This window comes from Gekko japonicus, unplaced genomic scaffold (genome assembly GCF_001447785.1).
Source record: "Gekko japonicus isolate JY-2015 unplaced genomic scaffold, Gekko_japonicus_V1.1 scaffold7, whole genome shotgun sequence".
NCBI classification, from domain to species: domain Eukaryota; kingdom Metazoa; phylum Chordata; class Lepidosauria; order Squamata; family Gekkonidae; genus Gekko; species Gekko japonicus.
The window spans coordinates 1,643,049-1,661,686 of record NW_015159711.1 but is presented as its reverse complement, the minus strand read 5'-3'; the positions used below and the strand labels follow the sequence as shown (position 1 = coordinate 1,661,686).

The 18,638-nt window shown below is 43.0% G+C and overlaps 1 protein-coding gene across 2 annotated transcripts in view; it reads left to right on the top strand.

Annotated features, from left to right (window-relative positions):
- The first annotated feature begins 202 nt into the window (after positions 1–202).
- MSRA (methionine sulfoxide reductase A) overlaps positions 203–18,638 on the top strand; it is a 297,114-nt gene continuing 278,678 nt past the window's right edge. For both annotated transcript variants that reach the window (XM_015425699.1, XM_015426394.1), the window contains exon 1: positions 203–717. In XM_015425699.1, the coding sequence (XP_015281185.1) occupies positions 585–717 (133 nt within the window). In that variant the 5' untranslated portion in view covers positions 203–584. The remainder of the gene's footprint in view (positions 718–18,638) is intronic.

Genomic DNA, 18,638 nt, shown 5'->3' with positions numbered 1-18,638 from the left:
TAACAAGTTAAGGTTATAAGGTCAACAGCTGTAAAGCAATAAATATGTCAAACTAGCAGAGAAATGTCTAAAGGTGTCTTTTCTAATTTATTTATTTAGAAGTATGGGCATGGCAGTACCACACAGACATATAATGGCAGCCCCCGAGAAAAACATTGGCCCCTCGAGCAAAAAGTTGTTAGCTACGGGGCTGCTGGGCGCAAGCTCTATTAAGTAGTAGACCCGTTTGGGGCTGCATCGTCAAAGCGTTCGGTGGGAAGCGCGCTGGGAACGCACAACGGAAGTTTGTGGCGCAATCCTCAGCAATCGCAAACACGCAAACTAGCATTCGCTGCAACATCCCAACTTCGTTACAGGCATCAAAAAGGGTTTACAGCCTCAACGCCCTCCAAAGCAACAGCCGCGTGGTGTCCCCAATCCGGGCTCTTCCTAGCCTGCGACACGGCCACGTGTGGTCGACTCATCCCGCGCATGTGCAAATCTTCCGAAGCACCCCCACCCCCATTCATCGTACGCCTTTCGTCGCCTGCTGCTTTTCCCTTCTAGTGCAAGAGGAAAGGGGGAGGCGAAGTGGGGGAAGGGCAATGACCTCAGCTGCTTCCCGCCGCCTCCTTCGTACTCTGGTCGGCATGGGAGACGCCGTTTCCTATTCTCCGCAGATACCCAGTAAGGAAGAGGCCCCGCCTGGTAGAAACCAGAGCCTTGTCCGTATCCCAAGTAAGTAAACCGAAGAAATAAACTTCTTCTGAAGTGCTTTCGCATTAAGAGGCGAAGAAAAGGCCGTTACACAGTTTACGCATGCGCATAAAACACTGGTTAAAGCGAAGCGACTGGGACGGCTTTGCTAAGCGCATGCGTCTTTGATCTCGCGACTTTTTTTCCGGACGAGTGTAGTGCCCGTAGTGTTAAATGGAGCATGCGCGCCTTTCAAAGAAAAGGCGTTTCACTGCGCATGATCAAAAATGTTGTAATATTTTGTATCTTTTAAATTATTGTTTGTGAGATGTAAGTAATTAGTAATTTATATTTTACTTAATTATTTTATTATTTATTAACTGAGATTTTTAAACCGCCCTCCCCTGCAAAACAGGGCTCATGGATTGTAATCAGTTTCATTCTCTCTCGATTCTCCCTTTGGTCAGCAAGGGTTGTTGACTACTTTGGTTATTATACTACCGTGTGTACGTATGCCTTTGGTTTGGTAGGTTTGCTTTTATCTCTAGTAATAGGTTGATGTACAGAAACCAGCAGGCAAAGACCATAGAGATCTGCTGATTTATGTACATTAATTGCTGTTGTCTAGGAGTCAGGACCAGTTGGCAGGTGAGAGGATATTTTATTAAACGTCATTCCCTGACAGCCACTTGCATTTTGTTTCAATTTATTATTCCAGGGCTGTGTTGATGAATGGATGCCTCCTGTTTTGTTGGATTTTTACCCAAATCATCTCTGTTCTGTTTGTTTTTGTGTTCTGTGTTGTTTTGATGGAGTAAATGGCCTATAAGTTATTAAATAAATATTTGTATGGTAGCTCATTTGCCCCAGTTTTGCATTCAGGGATTCATTCCACAGGTTGTAATTTGTTCAGATTATACATAAAGCACCTCTTGTTATTTACAGATGATACTGTAGCCCCTATCCAGTTTATGATGTCAGAGCTGAACTAGATATATAGGATGCAATGTATGTTCAGGAGGGTTTCAACATTATGACCTGCATTGGAGAGTCCTCTGGCTATTTACAATGATCATGAGAACCAAAAATAAGTTTCAGTTCTTCATCTACCTGTAAATCTGCATGACTATGGTCATGTTGTTACTGAATATGCTATGCTTCTTCAACATAAGATTACAGGTGTACCCAGATAGCAACTTGCTTGGGTTTAGTATTATACCCAAGTATACACGCTCCCTTCCATCTGGTGATCTCTGTGTGCAAGCAGCAGGTATCTGGCAATATGGACGATGTAAGCTTTCTTGTTCATACAGCCTTCTTTGTAATTTGAGTGGTGGATGGGTGGCATGCAGGTGGATGTTTGGGGACTGGATGCTTTGACTGTTTTTCTGACATGCTAAATAAAAACATAACAATGGGCTGTGCTGGATTAGACCAAGAGTTCATTTAGTCTACAACTTTGTCTCCAACAGTGATCAGCCTAATGCTTCTGTGATGTTCATAGACATGGCATAAAGACAGTAAAGGTAAAGGCTCCCTTTCTCAAAAGCCAGTCGAGTCCGACTCTAGGGTTGCGGTGCTCATCTCCGTTTCAAAGCCGAAGAGCCAGCGCTGTCCGAAGACGTTTCCGTGGTCATGTGGCCAGCATGACTAAACACCAAGGTGCACGGAACGCTGTTACCTTCCCACTGAACTATTTATCTACTTGCAATTTCTTGCTTTCGAACTGCTAGGTTGGCAGGAATAAAGACAGTACATTTACTTTATTGCTTGTCTTTAGAATTTGGTGCTTCTGAACCATAGAAGTTCTAGTATACTGCCTGATATCCACTGATAGGCCTATTTTCCATTACATTGTCTTATTATCCTTTTAAAGCTTTTTTGTGCTACTGGTTATCAAATCTGAGCTTTTTGTGCTCAAAGCTGCTGTACTGACTTAACACATCTAATACTTTAAGTCATTCTGTAGTAAGCTAAGCTTGTCTAAGTTGAAAACCAGTGTGTGTACCCACCTCTTAAAAAACAGTGTCTTTCTGTTGTCTCCTCTTTTAATGCTGTAGGGAGAAGCTGTGACTCTGATATTAATGGAATCTCGTCATGTGACTGCTGACAAGGAGGCAAAATGTCAAAAGTACACACATAACCTTTGATAGTTGAATGGTGCCCAGTATGTATGCTGTTACCTTGACTGAGCCACCTGTTATGTAAGCACAGCTCCTGGGTTAGCACTACAGTGCTGAAAAGCCTACATTTTCTTATCACCTTTAAGTAACCACAGAGAGTGACAATATTCATCTGTAACCTCCTGCACCTGAGAGCTCCCCTTCCAGTGCTGGGTGTTCTTTGAAAGCTGATTAACATTCTTCTCACACTGCTGTGTGTGTGGGCCTGAAGCTTTATAGCGCAAAGCTGCACCCCCCACCCCAGAAGGCTTGTGATGGGCTTATAAACCAAAGTCGCTCTTTCTATCCACAAGAGTTTTCCTTGGCAACAAAAGGCAGGTTGCTGAGGAACAGTATCACTTCAGAGGTGGTGACTTTCCTCAGTTGGCAACCTTTTGATTGTAAAGATGACAGGAAAGTGAGAGATGCTGCAGATTGTATATTCATGACCTAACCAAAAAAATGAAGAAGAAAAAAGATTTTAAAAACATTATAGGAATGATGTATTTATGTTGCTGTGCAAAAGTGAAGAAAAGCTGCAGAGGGTGAAATTCCTTATTCTGTATGCTGATTAGAGATGTGCGGAGACCTTATCTTCCTTTGCATTTGGTCCCTCAGACACCAGGTATCTATAACTAGACATTTTTCCAGCAGTCCCAGGATTTTTTTTTATTGTCTCAGTATTTTTACAGTGATTCTGTGAGTAAGGTGAGGCTGTGGGATCTTGATTTCTCAACATTTTCAAATTGAACTTCTTCATTAGGAGTCCTGTCCAGACATTAGTTGAAATTAGGAAGGGAATTGAAAACAAATCAGTGAGTATCATGATGCTCCTGTATAAATCCATGGTGCAACCTCATTTGGAATACTGTGTGTAATTCTGGTCACCACACCTCAGAAATGATCTTATAGCATTGGAAAAAGTGCAGAAAATGGCAACTAGAATGATAAAAGGGTTGGAACACTTTCTCTGTGAAGAAAGGTTAAAGCGCTTGGGGCTCAACACCTGAAACGACAACTGAGGGGTGATATGATAGAGGTTTACAAGATTATGCATGGGATAGAGCAGGTAGAGAAAGAAGTACTTTTCTCCATTTCTCACAATACAAGAACTAGTGGGCACTCAATGAAATTGCTGAGCAGTCGGGTTAGAATAGATAAAAGGAAGTACTTCTTCACCCAAAGAGTGATTAACACATGGAATTCACTACCACAGGAGATGGCGGCAGCTACAAGTATGGATGGCTTCAAGAGGGAATTGGATAAACATATGGAGCAGAGGTCCATCAGTGGCTATTAGCCACAAGGTATAGATAGGAACTTTCAGTCTGGGGCAAGTGATGCTCTGTGTTCTTGGTGCTTGGGGGGGTCAATAGTGGGAGGGCTTCTTGTGTCCTGGCCCCACTGGTGGACTCCTGATGGTACTTTGTATTTTTGGCCACTGTGTGACAGAGTGTTGGACTGGATGGGCCTTTGGCCTAATCCAACATAGGCTTCCCTTATATTCTTATGGACTGTCCCACCTGCCATGACTCTAATCAGCCGGCCACAGGGTTGCCAATCTCCAGGTGGCACCTGGAGATCTCCCGAAAGCCAAGATCAGTTCACCTGGAGAAAATGACTGCTCTGGAAGCTGGACTCTATGCTATTACACCTTGTGGAGGTCCCCTAACCCCACCTTCCCCAGGCTCCCCCCGCAAAACTCCAGGTATTTCCCAACCCAGAGCTGGCAACCATAGCAGATCACATGTTATTTAATTGTGATCAAATATTCCATGAAGCCAATTATGTCTCTTTGTAGTTGGTGGCTTATCTTTTTATATTCCACAACGGTGTCATTAGGTATCAACTGCAAGTCAGATTGCTGTTTGCTGGGTAGTAGTTCTAGGGCAAACTTAGCCACATAGCAAAGTTTTTCTACTGTCCACCTGCTGTAATCACAGATAACTCTAAATGGAAGGAATAGGCTTGCAGCCTTCATAGCACAACTGTCTAAAAACTTGTCACAGACATTCCTTTTGGGGAGTCAGACCTAGTCAGACCAGGATCTAGGAAGCCATCAAACTATCCAGTTATTTTGGTTGCCAGCCTTTAATCTACCAGAAAAGGGGGAGAGTCCATTTAATAGGATTATTCTCCTACAGAAAAAAAGATCCAAAGCATTGTATCCTTTTGTGTATTTTAATTATAACTTAATTATAAAAGCATATATATCTACAGAAATAAGTTATCCTACAGTCTATAAAATAAGTGGCAGGTTTTAAGAAATAAGCATGGAAAAAGATACAGCAAACTTTTTGGCATCGTTTCAGGCTTTCTCTCTTTCTAGTTGATTCTACCTCCTCTTTTAATTTAAAAATTCATGAAACTTTCCACGAAGCTTCACAGAACAGCACACTAGGATGTTATGACTCCATAGGTGTCAACAATTTCAGCAGGCAAGATTAGCACCTTCAGGCAGGGACAATATGACCTCCAAAAAACAGTCTGTGTTTTCAGAAATGCTGAGTACGGCTGTTATGTACAATGGAAACTTTTAAGTTCTCAAAAATCAGACTACTCAGGGCATCATGGGGGGGGGGGTCACCATAAATCAGCTGTGAGTTGCCAGTACTACACACACACACACATTCAAACTCTGACTTTGTTGTACCTTTGTTGAGGACCAAGTTGCTGTTATGTCGGTTATATTTCTGTAATAGAAACCAAAATAACTGTAGAGAATATTTAGCCATTAATAAAATGGCTCAGTGTTCCAACACAAGGAAAATGTCTTTAAATAATCTGTTATCTGCCATTTCCCAAAGGTTGCGTTTACATATCTTTTTTTAAAAAGGACAGTGTTTCATGTAGCGTAGTCAATGAATGAATGTCTGAAATGGCTTAACAAACCGTACTGAAAGCTTTTCTAAGGCTATCAGTAGCAAAATAATTGTCCTTCTGATAACATTATAATATGTCTTGTCCACAGTTGTTAGCAGGATTTCTTTCTTCTAATTCACATTCCCTCTTGAGATTCTTGCTTCCCACGTACCCCCAGGGATCAAGAAACTCTCTTCACTTGCAGTTATCTGTGTGGACCTGATGTCTGCTGCTGTGAATAGAAGTGCTGCCACTTCATAGACAAGCTGCATCCAAGTTACTCCTTTAATATGCAAAACTACCAATGAATTAAAAATATATGCTGTTAGCCACACGGGGTTGCAGTCTGCAGTTATCTAAATCTGCGGATCAGGGCCATATGGAGGCTAAGCAGATGTTTCTGCATGCTTGGGGGACTCTCCAGGTGTGCAGAAAAATCTGAAAATTAAAAGAAAAACAAGGGGTTTAAATCCCCTGAAAAGTACAGCTTGCCTTTGGTGGTGGTGGTGCCAGGGAGCCGTGCTGGCTTTAAAGGCAGCTGCTGAGACGTTCTGGGCTCTATGCTGGCCCCAGGAGCAGTGGTGGTGGCTACACAGCCAAGGGCTCTGTGCTGGGCCTAGTTGTGGTGGTGGTGGCACCTGTGCAACCCCGGGCTCCACACTGGGTCCAGTGGTGGTGGTGGCTTGGCAGCCTGGGGCTCCACACTGGGCTCAGCAGCACTGCCACAGCCTGGGATCTGTGTAGGGCGTGCTGCTGCTGGCATAGCCCAGGAAATGTGCCAGCCATGTGGCCACATCCCTGGAGCCATGCTGGGAATGGTGGTGGTGGTGGTGCAGCCCCTGAGTTATACTGGGTTCGGAAGCGGCTGAGGCATAGGCCTGGAAGTCGTGCTGGGTGCAGGCCTGGGGAATCTCCCCCTGATTTGGTCTAAACTGTAGATTCACCTCCTACGTGGGTGACTGATTTTTCTCCTTTATCCTTTGAAAGTAATTCTTCTTGGCTGTTGGCTCTGTTCAATTTCTCCTTTCTGACTTCCCAAAGGGCTGTGCTGGCCTTGCTAAGTCGAAATAAAAGCCACCTCAGCTCTTCTACAAGTTGTGAAAGGTTTAGAGTACATTTGCATATTAATTAAGATGATTTACTGTGGTTAGCTATTAGGTAGCTCAAAAATAAAATCATGCTGTGGTCCTAAACATATTTACTCAAAGGGACGTACTCTTTAATATGTTTTCTTAGGACCGCAACTTGGAAAACTCTGTTTTTGAGACCTTTGATGTTAGCTTTCTGTTTGCCCTGGTTTAGTGTCGTTTTTAAGAATATGAGGGCAGTTGTGCTGGATCAGGCCAGTGGTGCATTTAGTTCAGCATCCTGTTTCACAGTGTCAGTGTCCAGCCTGATGCCCCAGGAGCCCTACAAATGGCACAGAAGCCAAAGTATTTCCCTGTTTCCCCCCGGGGGGTATTGCTTTTGAACATGGAGGCTCCATTTGGTCATCATTTATTTATTTAAAACATTTCTATGCTGCCTTTCCATACAATAGGGTCCTCAAGGCAGCAATCATCATACATTAAAACATCCAGCCAATGTGGCAGCTGTTGATGGACCCATCCATGAATTTGGCTACACTCCCTTTTAAGGTCAGACTAGTGGATGCCATTGGAAGGAAAAATCACAAAACTGACTTATTTTGGCCATGTCATGCGGAAGAACTCACTAGAAAAAGCAGTTATGCTTGGATTGGTTAGTGGCTAAAGGAAACCTGGCTGCCAAAGAATGTGGTGGCTACACACCATAAAAGTCGACACCAGCCTAAGCATGGAACAACTCAACAAAAGAGTACAAGATCAGAAAACATGGAGAGAGCTGGCCCAAAGAATCACCAAGAGTTGAACACGACTGAATTGTTAACAACGAACAAAACAAACTAGTGGATATCTCTACATCTTATGGCACTGAATTTAGTCTACTGACCATTAATTCCACTGGGTACCATGAATTATGGTATTATGGGAGGGAGAGAAAAAGTTATCTCGGCTTTCTAGACCCCATACATAAACCAGTGGTCTACTAGTGAGTTAGAATCACTTCAGTATCATATCTTGTTGATGTTACATGCAAAATTTAGGAGTAGCTCAGGCCACAATCAGCAATACAAGGGAACATGCATAATTCCCATTGAAAGCCATGGATCTTAAATATGTTTATGTCAGATTTATCCCCGCACCAAAATATTATAAAAACATACAAATTCCCTTAGGTGATTAGACTAAAAGCCCAGTTGACCTAGTATTCTCTCTGTCCAGGCAGCTTTGTTTCTCCCCAGTGGTTTTGGTTCTTTTTCTCCAAGAGGATTCGTAGTTTCCTTTGCAGATGTAGAATCAGATGACCAGTCTCTGAATTATGGGTTTCTGTGCTTTCACCTATGCTGTTTGTCACTTATTTTAAGCTATTCACTGAGAGAGATAATCTGAAGTTTTGGGATTGGATGTCTTCAGTATGATGATCACATACTGCTCTGTGGTCCCGGTCACACGGGCCGGAAAATGCGGGGGGGGGGAGTGTGGCTGTTTGCCCCGGAGCAAAATAATGCACGGTCACCCGATCACACGTCCTGTTGAGGTCCCATGGTTAGGGAGTGAGGTGCCGATCACACGGCTATCCTGCAGTGCGGCAAAGAAACAGCACGGTGCGATCACACCAGCAATCACTAGGCGCCGCTTCCATGGCAAACGGGTGGTTTTTTTAACTGAAGTTTGTGCGCATGCGCTGTTGGGCGCTTTTGCGCATCCTGCGGAGACTTGGGGGGAAAAAACCCCTTGTTTGCAACGGAACATTGGCGGGCGCCGGATGCCACAGGATTCCACCAGAAACGCAATCATACGCCCGCCCTTGCCCCGTGGTGTCCGGAAACCAGTACCTTGTAAGTACTAGTTTTTTACTCTGCATCTTCGGCGGGAAGCCACGGGATAGCCACGGGAGCACTACACTTCCCAGATGTTGCGGTGTGATCGCGCCCGGAAAATCTGCCTATCATCCGTATCTCCGTGAGACCGGGGCCTTCATTTTTTTCAACTGAACCCCTATATATCTCTTTCTTGAATCAGTGCCTGGATGTAGTGGTTGTGGATGTGAGAGAACAAGATGAAATGGAATCCAGATAAGATGGAGGTGTTATTGGTTGGTAAAACTGATGTTACAGATCTTTTTGTTTTACATTGCATAAGGCATTTCAACAGATAAAAATCCTTATTTGTGTTTTTGGGCCTCATGTCTAGAAATGTGGAAGCCATGGGGGGAAAGGGCATTTTAGGAAACATGTAAATATATGCAATGCTTACTTATGGAGCCTAAACTTAGGTTACTGCTTTAACAACATAAATGCATCATTACAACTTAGTTGGCATATAACATTGTACTACATAGCATATTTATGAAATTTAAAATTATAAATGCTTTAGCTTTCTACAAGAAAATTATGAGTATACCAAATACTAAAGAGAGATATTGTTGCAAACTGCTGTGCCCTGTGGTACCTTAGCAGATGTATCTTAGTTTTTGCTATCCAAGAAGTAGGGGAAAAAAGGAAGTTGAAAAGTGAAAACACAGATTTTATCATAAAAAAGAAAAAAATGTGTTAACTACACAGAAATAGTCTCATACAGTTATTGTAGCATATTTGAATACTGAGTTAAACTTTATAACATTGGAAATACCGAACTTTTCAATAGTGTATTATCACTGCACCCATTGTATCATATTAACTGTGGAGAAAATTTGTCACATCTAAGTAATATTCTTGAAAATATCGTATATGTACAGTATACACTAGAATAATCATTACCTAATTTAATTTAATTTATTTAAATTGTTTTAATACTTCGTTTCCCCCTGACCAGGGTCCCCAAGGTGGCAAACATAAAAATGTTAAAGCATTTGAACAATTAAAAGCAACATTTCCAATTATAAAACGATTCAATAAAACACATAAACAACACCAGAACCCCAGGAGGAGAGCCTGTAACCATTATTGGGGGTGTGCCAAACGAAATAAAAAATCTTTGCCTGCTGGTGGAAGACAAAAGATGCTATAGCTTCTTACATAAAAATCTTCATGTAGTTTGAGTGACTAAAACATTGTCTTAGAAAACATTTAACCCATTCCAAAAGAAAAAATATTCTCAGGAATTTTTTTCAGTGTTCCCATTGAGAAACAGCCTTGAAAAAAATGGGAGCCCCTCCCTCTGTTTCCTTTTCCCCTCCTGGGCTTTCACATCTCTCATATGTTGCTCTTTGAGAAGCAGGTACTGGCTGTTTCTTTTTACCATTATATCCGACTAGTTTAGTAAAGCTAGTGATATGATGTCAAATGCAAATAATGAACAGAATTAGATACTGTTAACAATACCAGTAATTAGTGATAAAGTAAATTACATTTCACCTTGTACTTCCCGCATTTCACAGTGTTTTGACACACTGTTTACAGCTTTTTCCCCTTCATAATGTATTTTATATACATGCTTAGTGGGGTCCTACTATATATATATCTGCCAAAGTGGGCTATAATTTATGAAAAGTTATGCTAGAATTTTTAAGAAGTCCTTATTTTTTGAGGTGCCACAGGATTCCAGCATATTATATGTTTAACAAAATCAGGCTGGGAGGAAATTTGCTCCTGCCCTAAACCATAAGTACATTCAGCATAGTGATACATACACTGGCCTATATCCAGGTAAACATGCAAAAAATGTGTACATCCAGATTTTATTTGAACATTCACATGTACACAAATTACTTAGTGCAATTTGAGAAGCATCTTGCGTGAGCCTTGGTGATGGCAAAAGGTGTATGTGGGGAAACATCTGTGTGTGTGTGGGGGGGGGGTGACATCTTCTAAAAATAAAACACAGACTGTGAATGTAAGTTCATCTTAAATCAAGTTGGAAATTTTGAAGCCATGTAGGGCTTCATATGTGCAGTATTTTTGTATCATAGCTAAACATTACTGGTGTTAGGTGCATAAAATACATCAAGTTGGCTCCCTTTTCTGCTAGAGGAAGTACTTTCCTCTCACACAAGGGGTTCTTGCATTAGAGGAAAGAGACAACCAGTACTCAGGTTGTTGATCTCTAGGTGGGGGCCTGAGATGTATATACATGTCCACCTATTCACATCTAAAGTGGGATTGAGGACCTATTTAAAAAAAATGGGCCACAAGAGCATGATTGTCTGGAAGAAAAATGCTGAAAGATGGAATGCAGCAAATTAAGGTAGGACAGAGTTGAGTCCCCCTTTGCCCTTTAATTTGTTTTTGTTAAAAAAGTACCCTCTACTTCCTGCTTTAGGCATGTATAGGTAAACATATTTTTCAGTCCATGTGTATCCTTCCATCATAGCTAATTTGGCCCTGTAATAGTCATTCATAATTCTAAAGGTGTGATCATTTAAATAATGTACTCCAGTACTTCCATTGGGGTTAGTGAGAGCTGAAACTGTATTCTCTATGTTGTCATTTTTCTTTCCTTTCCCCCTTCCTCCATCTACTCATTCCATCCATAAAGGATCAGTACAAAAGTCTTGCTAGATTAGGCATTGTCAGGTCTTGGAGAAACTCACTCCCAACAACACTTTCTTGTCAGTGATTTGTTTATTGAAAGACAGAGAGGTCTCAAGCATAGACAATCTGTGTCAGAACTGACTCCCTTGGTGCCAGTTTTCGTATTATACATAACTAGAAAAAAGGCTCGTTGTGGAAATAAATACAACGAGCTCTAGAAAGAGGTTCTGGGCGGGTGCCCCAGCTTGGACACTCAGTGTCAATTTGCTGTGGCGACCTCAGCAGGGTATAATGACACTGAGTTCACCATTTTCTCCAGAGGAACTGATCTCTGCCACCTAAAGAACAGTTGTAATTTTGAGTGATCTCCAGCCGTCACCTGGAGATTGTCAACAATGGTTCCCCAGAAGGGAATAGTTGGTTTGGAGGGCTTTGTATGGCTTTGTACCTGTCCGAGGTCCCACGCCTCCTGAAACCTCACCCTCTCCAGGCTCCACCCCTCACATCTCCAGGAATTTCCCACCTGGAGTTGGCAACCTTATCGCCTTCCCAGCCAATCATCAACCTACCTTTATTACTCCCTCACTCTTCAGCTTTCCACCCCCCACACACCTGCAGCCTCTCCTGTGCTCTGAAGCCCCGACTGCTACATCACATTGGCTGTCATACGGGGGCCACCTCAGTAGCATATAAGGATACAGAGCCCACCATTTTCTCTAGGGGAACTGATCTCTGCCATCTGGAAAGCAGTTGTAATTCTGAGTGATCTCCAGCTCTCACCTGGAGATTGGACACATTTTACCTCAGAACAGCAAACTGTTTAGAATGTTAGAGGCAAAAGCCAATCAAGTTGCATATGCAAATGACCTCTGTGTTCCGAGGCAGAGGCCAATGAGGCTGCATATGCAAATAACCTCTGTGTTTTGATTCGCTATGGGGGGGGAGAGGAACAGCAAACTGTTTAGAATGTTGGAGGTGAGACTCAAGCAATGCAGCCAGTGGATAGGGACAGATTCTGAGTGACACACCAGGGCGCCAACTAATTCCGGAGCGTGTGGAATGTTCTAGAGAAGTGCCACCTCCATTCAGCTTTTATATATAAGGGAGATTAGGAAATTATCCTTCCTTCTAGATTTACCTGTTCTTGCCATGCTAACCCACGCTGCTGGAACAGTGAGTTTGCAGTGGGGCAGCTCTTGAAAAAAAGTTGGAAGCGTCAGCTAGTGCAAAATGCGGTGCCCATCTCTGTCAGTCATTGTGAAGTGCTGACACGTGTGCTGGATGCTGACTTGCTTCTGGGTTTTATTCAGGATGCTGATTATTACCTTTAAAGCCTTTTATTGCCACGGACTGCATCAACTCATACCAGGAGAAGCACTTGTTTAAGATCTGCCTAGCATTCCACTATGACTGTTCCTTCCCCTCATCTCACTTGTTTGGCCTCGACAAGGCAGAGGTACTTCCCTTTTGCTGCTCCAGTCCTGCGAGATAGCATCTCTTCTTTGCTGTCATTCAGAAAGGCATGCAAAACTATTACCTTTTCAAGGGACTTTTTGTTGAGATTATTAGTGCCAATATAATTTGTTAATCTCCTTGCTTCGGGAATTTGAAGATGTTAGAAGAAGAAGAGAGAAGAGATTGGATTTATACCCCACCCATCACAACCCGAAGGAGTCTTTGAGTGGTCTTTCCCTTCCCCTCCTCACAACTACCAACTCTGTGAGGTAGATGGGGCTGAGAGAGCTCTCTCGAGAACTGCCCTTGAGAGAACAGCTCTGAGAGAACTTGTAACTGACCCAAGGTCACACTAGCAGCTGCTTGCAGAGGAGTGGGGAATCAAACCTGGTTCTCCCAGGTTAGAGTCCATGCTTTTAAACACTACACCAAACTGGCTGGTTTTTAATGTGTTTGGATTGTTTTATGTTATAGCCCTATGCATATGATTATTTTCCAAAGCCATTTGTTAGTGTCCATTAAAACATCTTGTTCCAGAAATTAATTATTCCTTGTGTGAAATAGGGCATCCTTTTGATTTTCAATAATCTCTTAACCCCCCAATTTCAGTAGAGAAAGCTGTGTTACAGAAATCTCTCTGTTCATTATTCATAATTTTATATACATCCTACATGTTCCCCTTCTCCCTTCACCTTCACTTATAAATAGGATGTTTTAATCCCCATGGCAGGTTTAGAACTCTGGTATGTGATGAGGCGGAAACAAACTCCACGGTGCCCAGGTGCTTGCATTCAGATACTACTAAAGAAACTGGGGTTTGATTCAAGGCTTCCAAAAGAAGGAAGTCTTCCATTATGTTGTTCATACGAAGTGCGAAGGGGGAGGAGGGATGGAGTGTGTGTACATGGCAACCATTTTTGTGCCTGTTTGTTCATGGGCTGTGGGTCCCACTATATGTGATATGTGACACATGTCAGGCCACGGGTGCCCCAGCGCACAGTCCATTGTACATCAGGGGAACTTTTCTTAACAGCTGCTCTATCACTAAGAAACCCAAGGAAGGGGCAAACAGGGGCATTGTGGCCATTTCTGCTAGGGAAAACAGCATGGGAATAAAGGCAGAAGACACCGCCCCACACACAGCTGTCTGAGCCACACCTGTGATGAACGTGTGACTGTGAGTTGGGGCAGGGGACTCTTGTTACATGTCATGTATAGCTGGGCTCCCTGAATGCAGCCACTATCTGTGTTGAGTATTAATTCCTCACTGACAAATGGGAGTAATAATGCCTTTTAGAGAGAAACAGCAATTACCAGTAGATATTGGAGACCTCATCCTGCCCAATTTACATCAGAGTTATGGTATTAATAGTGGCTACAATGGGTTGGATTCAGTCATCTTTTAATGGATCTTCCCCCTTTAGCTGTCCCTTTGGACACCTTGAAAGTCTGTTCTTGGGATCATGGGACCTGCTTGGAGTAATAACCACATTGGTCAAGAAACTGCACTGAAGAGGGAAAGGGGGGGGGGAAATCACCCTTCCTGCCTCTTCCATCAGCAGAGCTCTGTTGAGAGAAGGAGAAAGGAATGATTTCATCCTCTTCCTCATTGTGGCCCACCAACACAATTGGCTGTTATTCCATGCAGGTCCCATGATCACAAGAATCAACATTCCCGGGGTTGGAAGGGGCCATTGATGGAAGAGGAAAGTGGAGAAATTCTACGATGTTTGCCAGAGTGGATGACTGGACCAACCCCATTACCTGGTTAGAAATGGCCATTCTTCACAAGGTGAAGATAAATTGCAACATCATGTTAGAGGAAAGATGTGAGTTCCCTAATATATTAAAACAAGAAGTGGGAACCCGTGATACTCGGGGGGGGGGGAGAAGGAACTCCATGTGGAGGAGGAGGAAGCAGCCTCCGGAGAGTCTTCTCCCTCACCCCCCGCACCAACGGTGAGGCCCGGGCCTACCAATCCTTTTCACCCTCAACCCCCCCCGGCACCGATGGTGAGGCCCGCGTGGCTCCCAGCCGCTGGGCCCGCCAATCCTTTTCCCCTGCCCTCCCGCACCAGTGGCGAGCTGCGCGGGCCCGCCGAGCCTTCGCCCGCTCCTCCTGGCACCGGTGGTGAGGCTCGAGCGGCCCCCAGCCACCGGGCCTGCCGAGCCTCCCCCCAATGGCCAGAGCATTCTCTGTGCATGCGCAGGGAACGCTTTTACGTTTGGGGGGGATTTAAATATCCCCCGTATATTTTTTTCAACTTTTTAGATTTCTCTGCACACCTGGGGACTGCTCCAAGTGTGTAGGAAAATCTCTCTGCCCCCCCAAGTGCCCCCGATGTGCAGATTTAGATATTCGCATGAAGGGGGAACTTGGCTATTAGATATATAGATAGACTAGGGAGCAAAGCCCATTGTGGATAAAGACAATGGGCCCTAGAAAGGTAGGGTGGGTGGGTGGTAGATAGATAGGTAGATGGATAGATAGAGGGGTTTGGAGAAAGAGGAAGGAAGGTAGGTAGGTAGGTAGGTAGGAAGGAAGGAAGGAAGGAAGGAAGGAAGGAAGGAAGGAAGGAGGGTGAGGAGGAGAGAGATTTGGACGGGGGGGGGGGTCGGGCAGCGGCGAGCGGCTTATAGGCGCAGCCGCTCTTCAAGTGCTCCCCGGTTCCACTCACCCACCAGGTGGTTGTCAGCAGTAGTCTGACGTCTGAGGGGACCGGCTGCAGAGGCAGGGCTACAGCCTTTGTGTTCTGAGGTGGGACTTAGGCAACACGGCCAATGGAAGCTGGGGAACCTTCTGACGGACAACTCGACCCTCCAAACACTGTTGGTGTGCATTTTTTCTCTGCTGCGTGACGCAGCCTTTGTGTTCTGAGGTGGGACTTAGGCGACACGGCCAATGGAAGCTGGGGAAGCTTCTGATGGACAGTTCAACCCTCCAAACACTGTTGGTGCGCATTTTCTCTCCGCTGCGTGACGCTGCGTCTGACTCAATTATATATAAGGGAGAGATTTGACAAATTTTTGTTGATCTCCTTCAGTATAGAAACTTGTCTATATCTCTTGAGGTCTGTCCTGCTCCTGCTCCTGCTCCTGCTTTTGCCCTCCTTCCCACTTACCAGTGTCCTTTTATTTTCTAATACCTAGTTGCCTGGATAGGCTTTATTTTTAACTTGTTCTTTTTCGCCCTTGCCATTTGCCTGCCATAGGTGGATTCTTCTGTAGGGAGTAGCTGTTGGTTAGACTGCTAGTGTTTAGAAGCCGCCGCTGCCGCCGCTGCTGCCTCCGCTGCTGCCTCCTCCTCCTCTTCCTCCTCCTCCTCCTCCTCCCCCCCCATATAATCCAAAGGCTTTGACCTGGATGGCCCAGGCTAGCCCGATCTCATCAGATGTTAAAAGCTAAGCAGGGTTGGCCCTGGTTGGTATTTGGATGGGAGACCACCCAGGAATACCATGTTGCTATGCAATGGCAAACCACCTATGAATGCCTCTTATCTTGAAAACCCTGTGGGGTTGCTCTAAGTCGGCTGTAACTTGATGGCAAAAAAAAAATCCTCAGTGGGATAAGGGAAGAACCTTCCATGGTTTGACCCTAGTTATATATCTTGTTCTCTATTACTGTCTTATTTTCCAGTATTTCAGGAATTTCAGCAATATTTATATCCAACTGGGTAAGTCTCAGGGGATAGGCTGTGAACCAATCTTGGTTTCTTTTCTTTAGAAATATCAAATTTAAATACAGTTTAAATGTTAGATGTGCTGTAAGTGGAGGTGCTTCTGTTTCTAGGGCTTTTTCCTTTAGGATAAATCAGTGACAAGAAAAAGCCTAATATTAATCAGCGTTGCTTTTTAATTTTTTTAAAAAATTATTTCTTAACATTATGGGTAGGACCTCCTTCAAAAGGAGCTCAGCATGTTTACATATCATCTGCTGACACTTCTAGGGAACACATTTCTTATCACTGAACGGTGCATTGCTTCCAGGACTCCTGAGTATAAATTTTTGTAACCATTGTATGTATGAAGCTAGGAAGTCTGTAAGGCGATTTGGCAGGATGAAGTAATGCTGCTGCCAAGGTTTGGTTTCTGACCGATGATTTTGGGTAAAAAGATGTGTGTATGTGTAATATATGTATGCATATTAATTGATCTACAAAGGGCATCTTTTGGAAACAAGAACTCTGGCAGCCTGGCACAGGCTGGAGTTCTGCCAAGACTGCTTGGGAAGGTTGCCATGCTGTGAGCGAAAGAAAGAGAGAGATGAAGAAAAAGGGAAAAAGGCAAGACTTGGCACAGCTCTGTCAAATCGGCTTCTTTTGTCTGCTTTCTCAGCTTGAGCTTCAGGAACGAAAACCATCTTGGGATAAAGAAAAACTCAGAAGTTTTTGGTTTTCAAAGTGTTAGAAGGTTATTAAAGTCTCTTGGGCGTTTTTGAAAGTGGCGGTAGATTATAATTCGGTCATCATTGGTATGGGCACAGCTTTTCTTAAAGAAGTCATCACAGTATCTGCCCTATACATATGGGATATACGGTATTTGCATTTTCTGTGTATAATAAGGCTGCAAGTTGGGGGCCGGGTGGGGCAGGAATGGAAGATTCTAAGATAGAAAGTATTCTAAGTAGAAAGTGAATGTTATCTGTGGAATATAAATTCTCACTGATTTTAATCTGCTTTTGAATTCAGTTTAACATTTTGGGGGTTCAGAATGGAAGTTTATGTTTTTTCCACCTTCATTGAAAATGTTGACATTTAAAGGAATCCCTCTCAGATATCTTCTTGACTCGTCTGGGAAATAAGCGTATAATTAAACACTCTTGTAAAAGAGTCTTTTCTTAAAGCAATAGCATTTATTTTCAATGCTTCGTCCCCTCTCAAAGTACTTTCCCCATGAAGTAGTGACAACACGGGAAACCAGGATGTTCAGCTTGAAGACACTCCGTCTGTGCTTGAATGCAAACAAGAAGCTAGGAAGATGGCATTTTGGTTGCTCAAAAATGTTTTGGGGGTATGCCTTTATAAGAGACTTGCAAGATCAGTGAATTGTTCATTGGAGGAGGAGGATTCTAACAGATGGAGAAACATGTACTTCTGTCATGGTTTGATGATGGCAGGAAATAGAATTTGGGCTGATCACTCCGGATGAGGAAAGTTTTTGGTTAGTAGTTTCTGTACCTATGGTAGCTGGTTAAAAAACCCGCACAGTATGGTTGTTTGAGATGATTGGATTAAATGATTCATTGTGATTTTAGTTACAGAAAGTATATATATATTTTCAAAACTGCATGGAACGATAATTGGGGGAATAGCGTAGTTATGATTTTGCAACAAGGAATACATGAGTTTCTATTACTTTATTTCTGCCCCACCACTATAGGAAAACAAATACTGATTTTTATGAGTACTTTTACTTAGAATAAAGAGTGGACAAACTTTTGAAAGATAAGATTGTTCAGTTGTACCATCAGTTGATAGAAGAAGGGTTCTTTTTGTACAAATTGGATAAAAGTTTTAAAAATAAAAACCTGTTATTATCTGCATTTAAAAAATTCTAGAAAAAGTGTTGACCAATTTTGTTACATTACAGTTAGCCTTAAGTAATCTTATACAAAAGATAATTCCCTTGAAATCAATAGAAGTTTACTACAAGTAGTGGGTTTAGGAAGGAAGTGTTAGGGGCCAAAAATAGAGGTTTATATACTGTAACAAAAGTAGATTTGGTTTTTAAAAAGTACATAACAAGTTGTTAGGCACTTGCATAGGTGAAAGTTTTTCAGAGAAATTCTACTAAAACAAATACTCTGCTAAGTCTCTTTTTGTGTTTGTTGCAATACTGGTATTATTTCATGTGACTAATTTGGACTGATACATAAAATATTGCTATTTAAGGTATGCTTAAATTTTTTGGGAAAGGAAACTTTTGTATTAA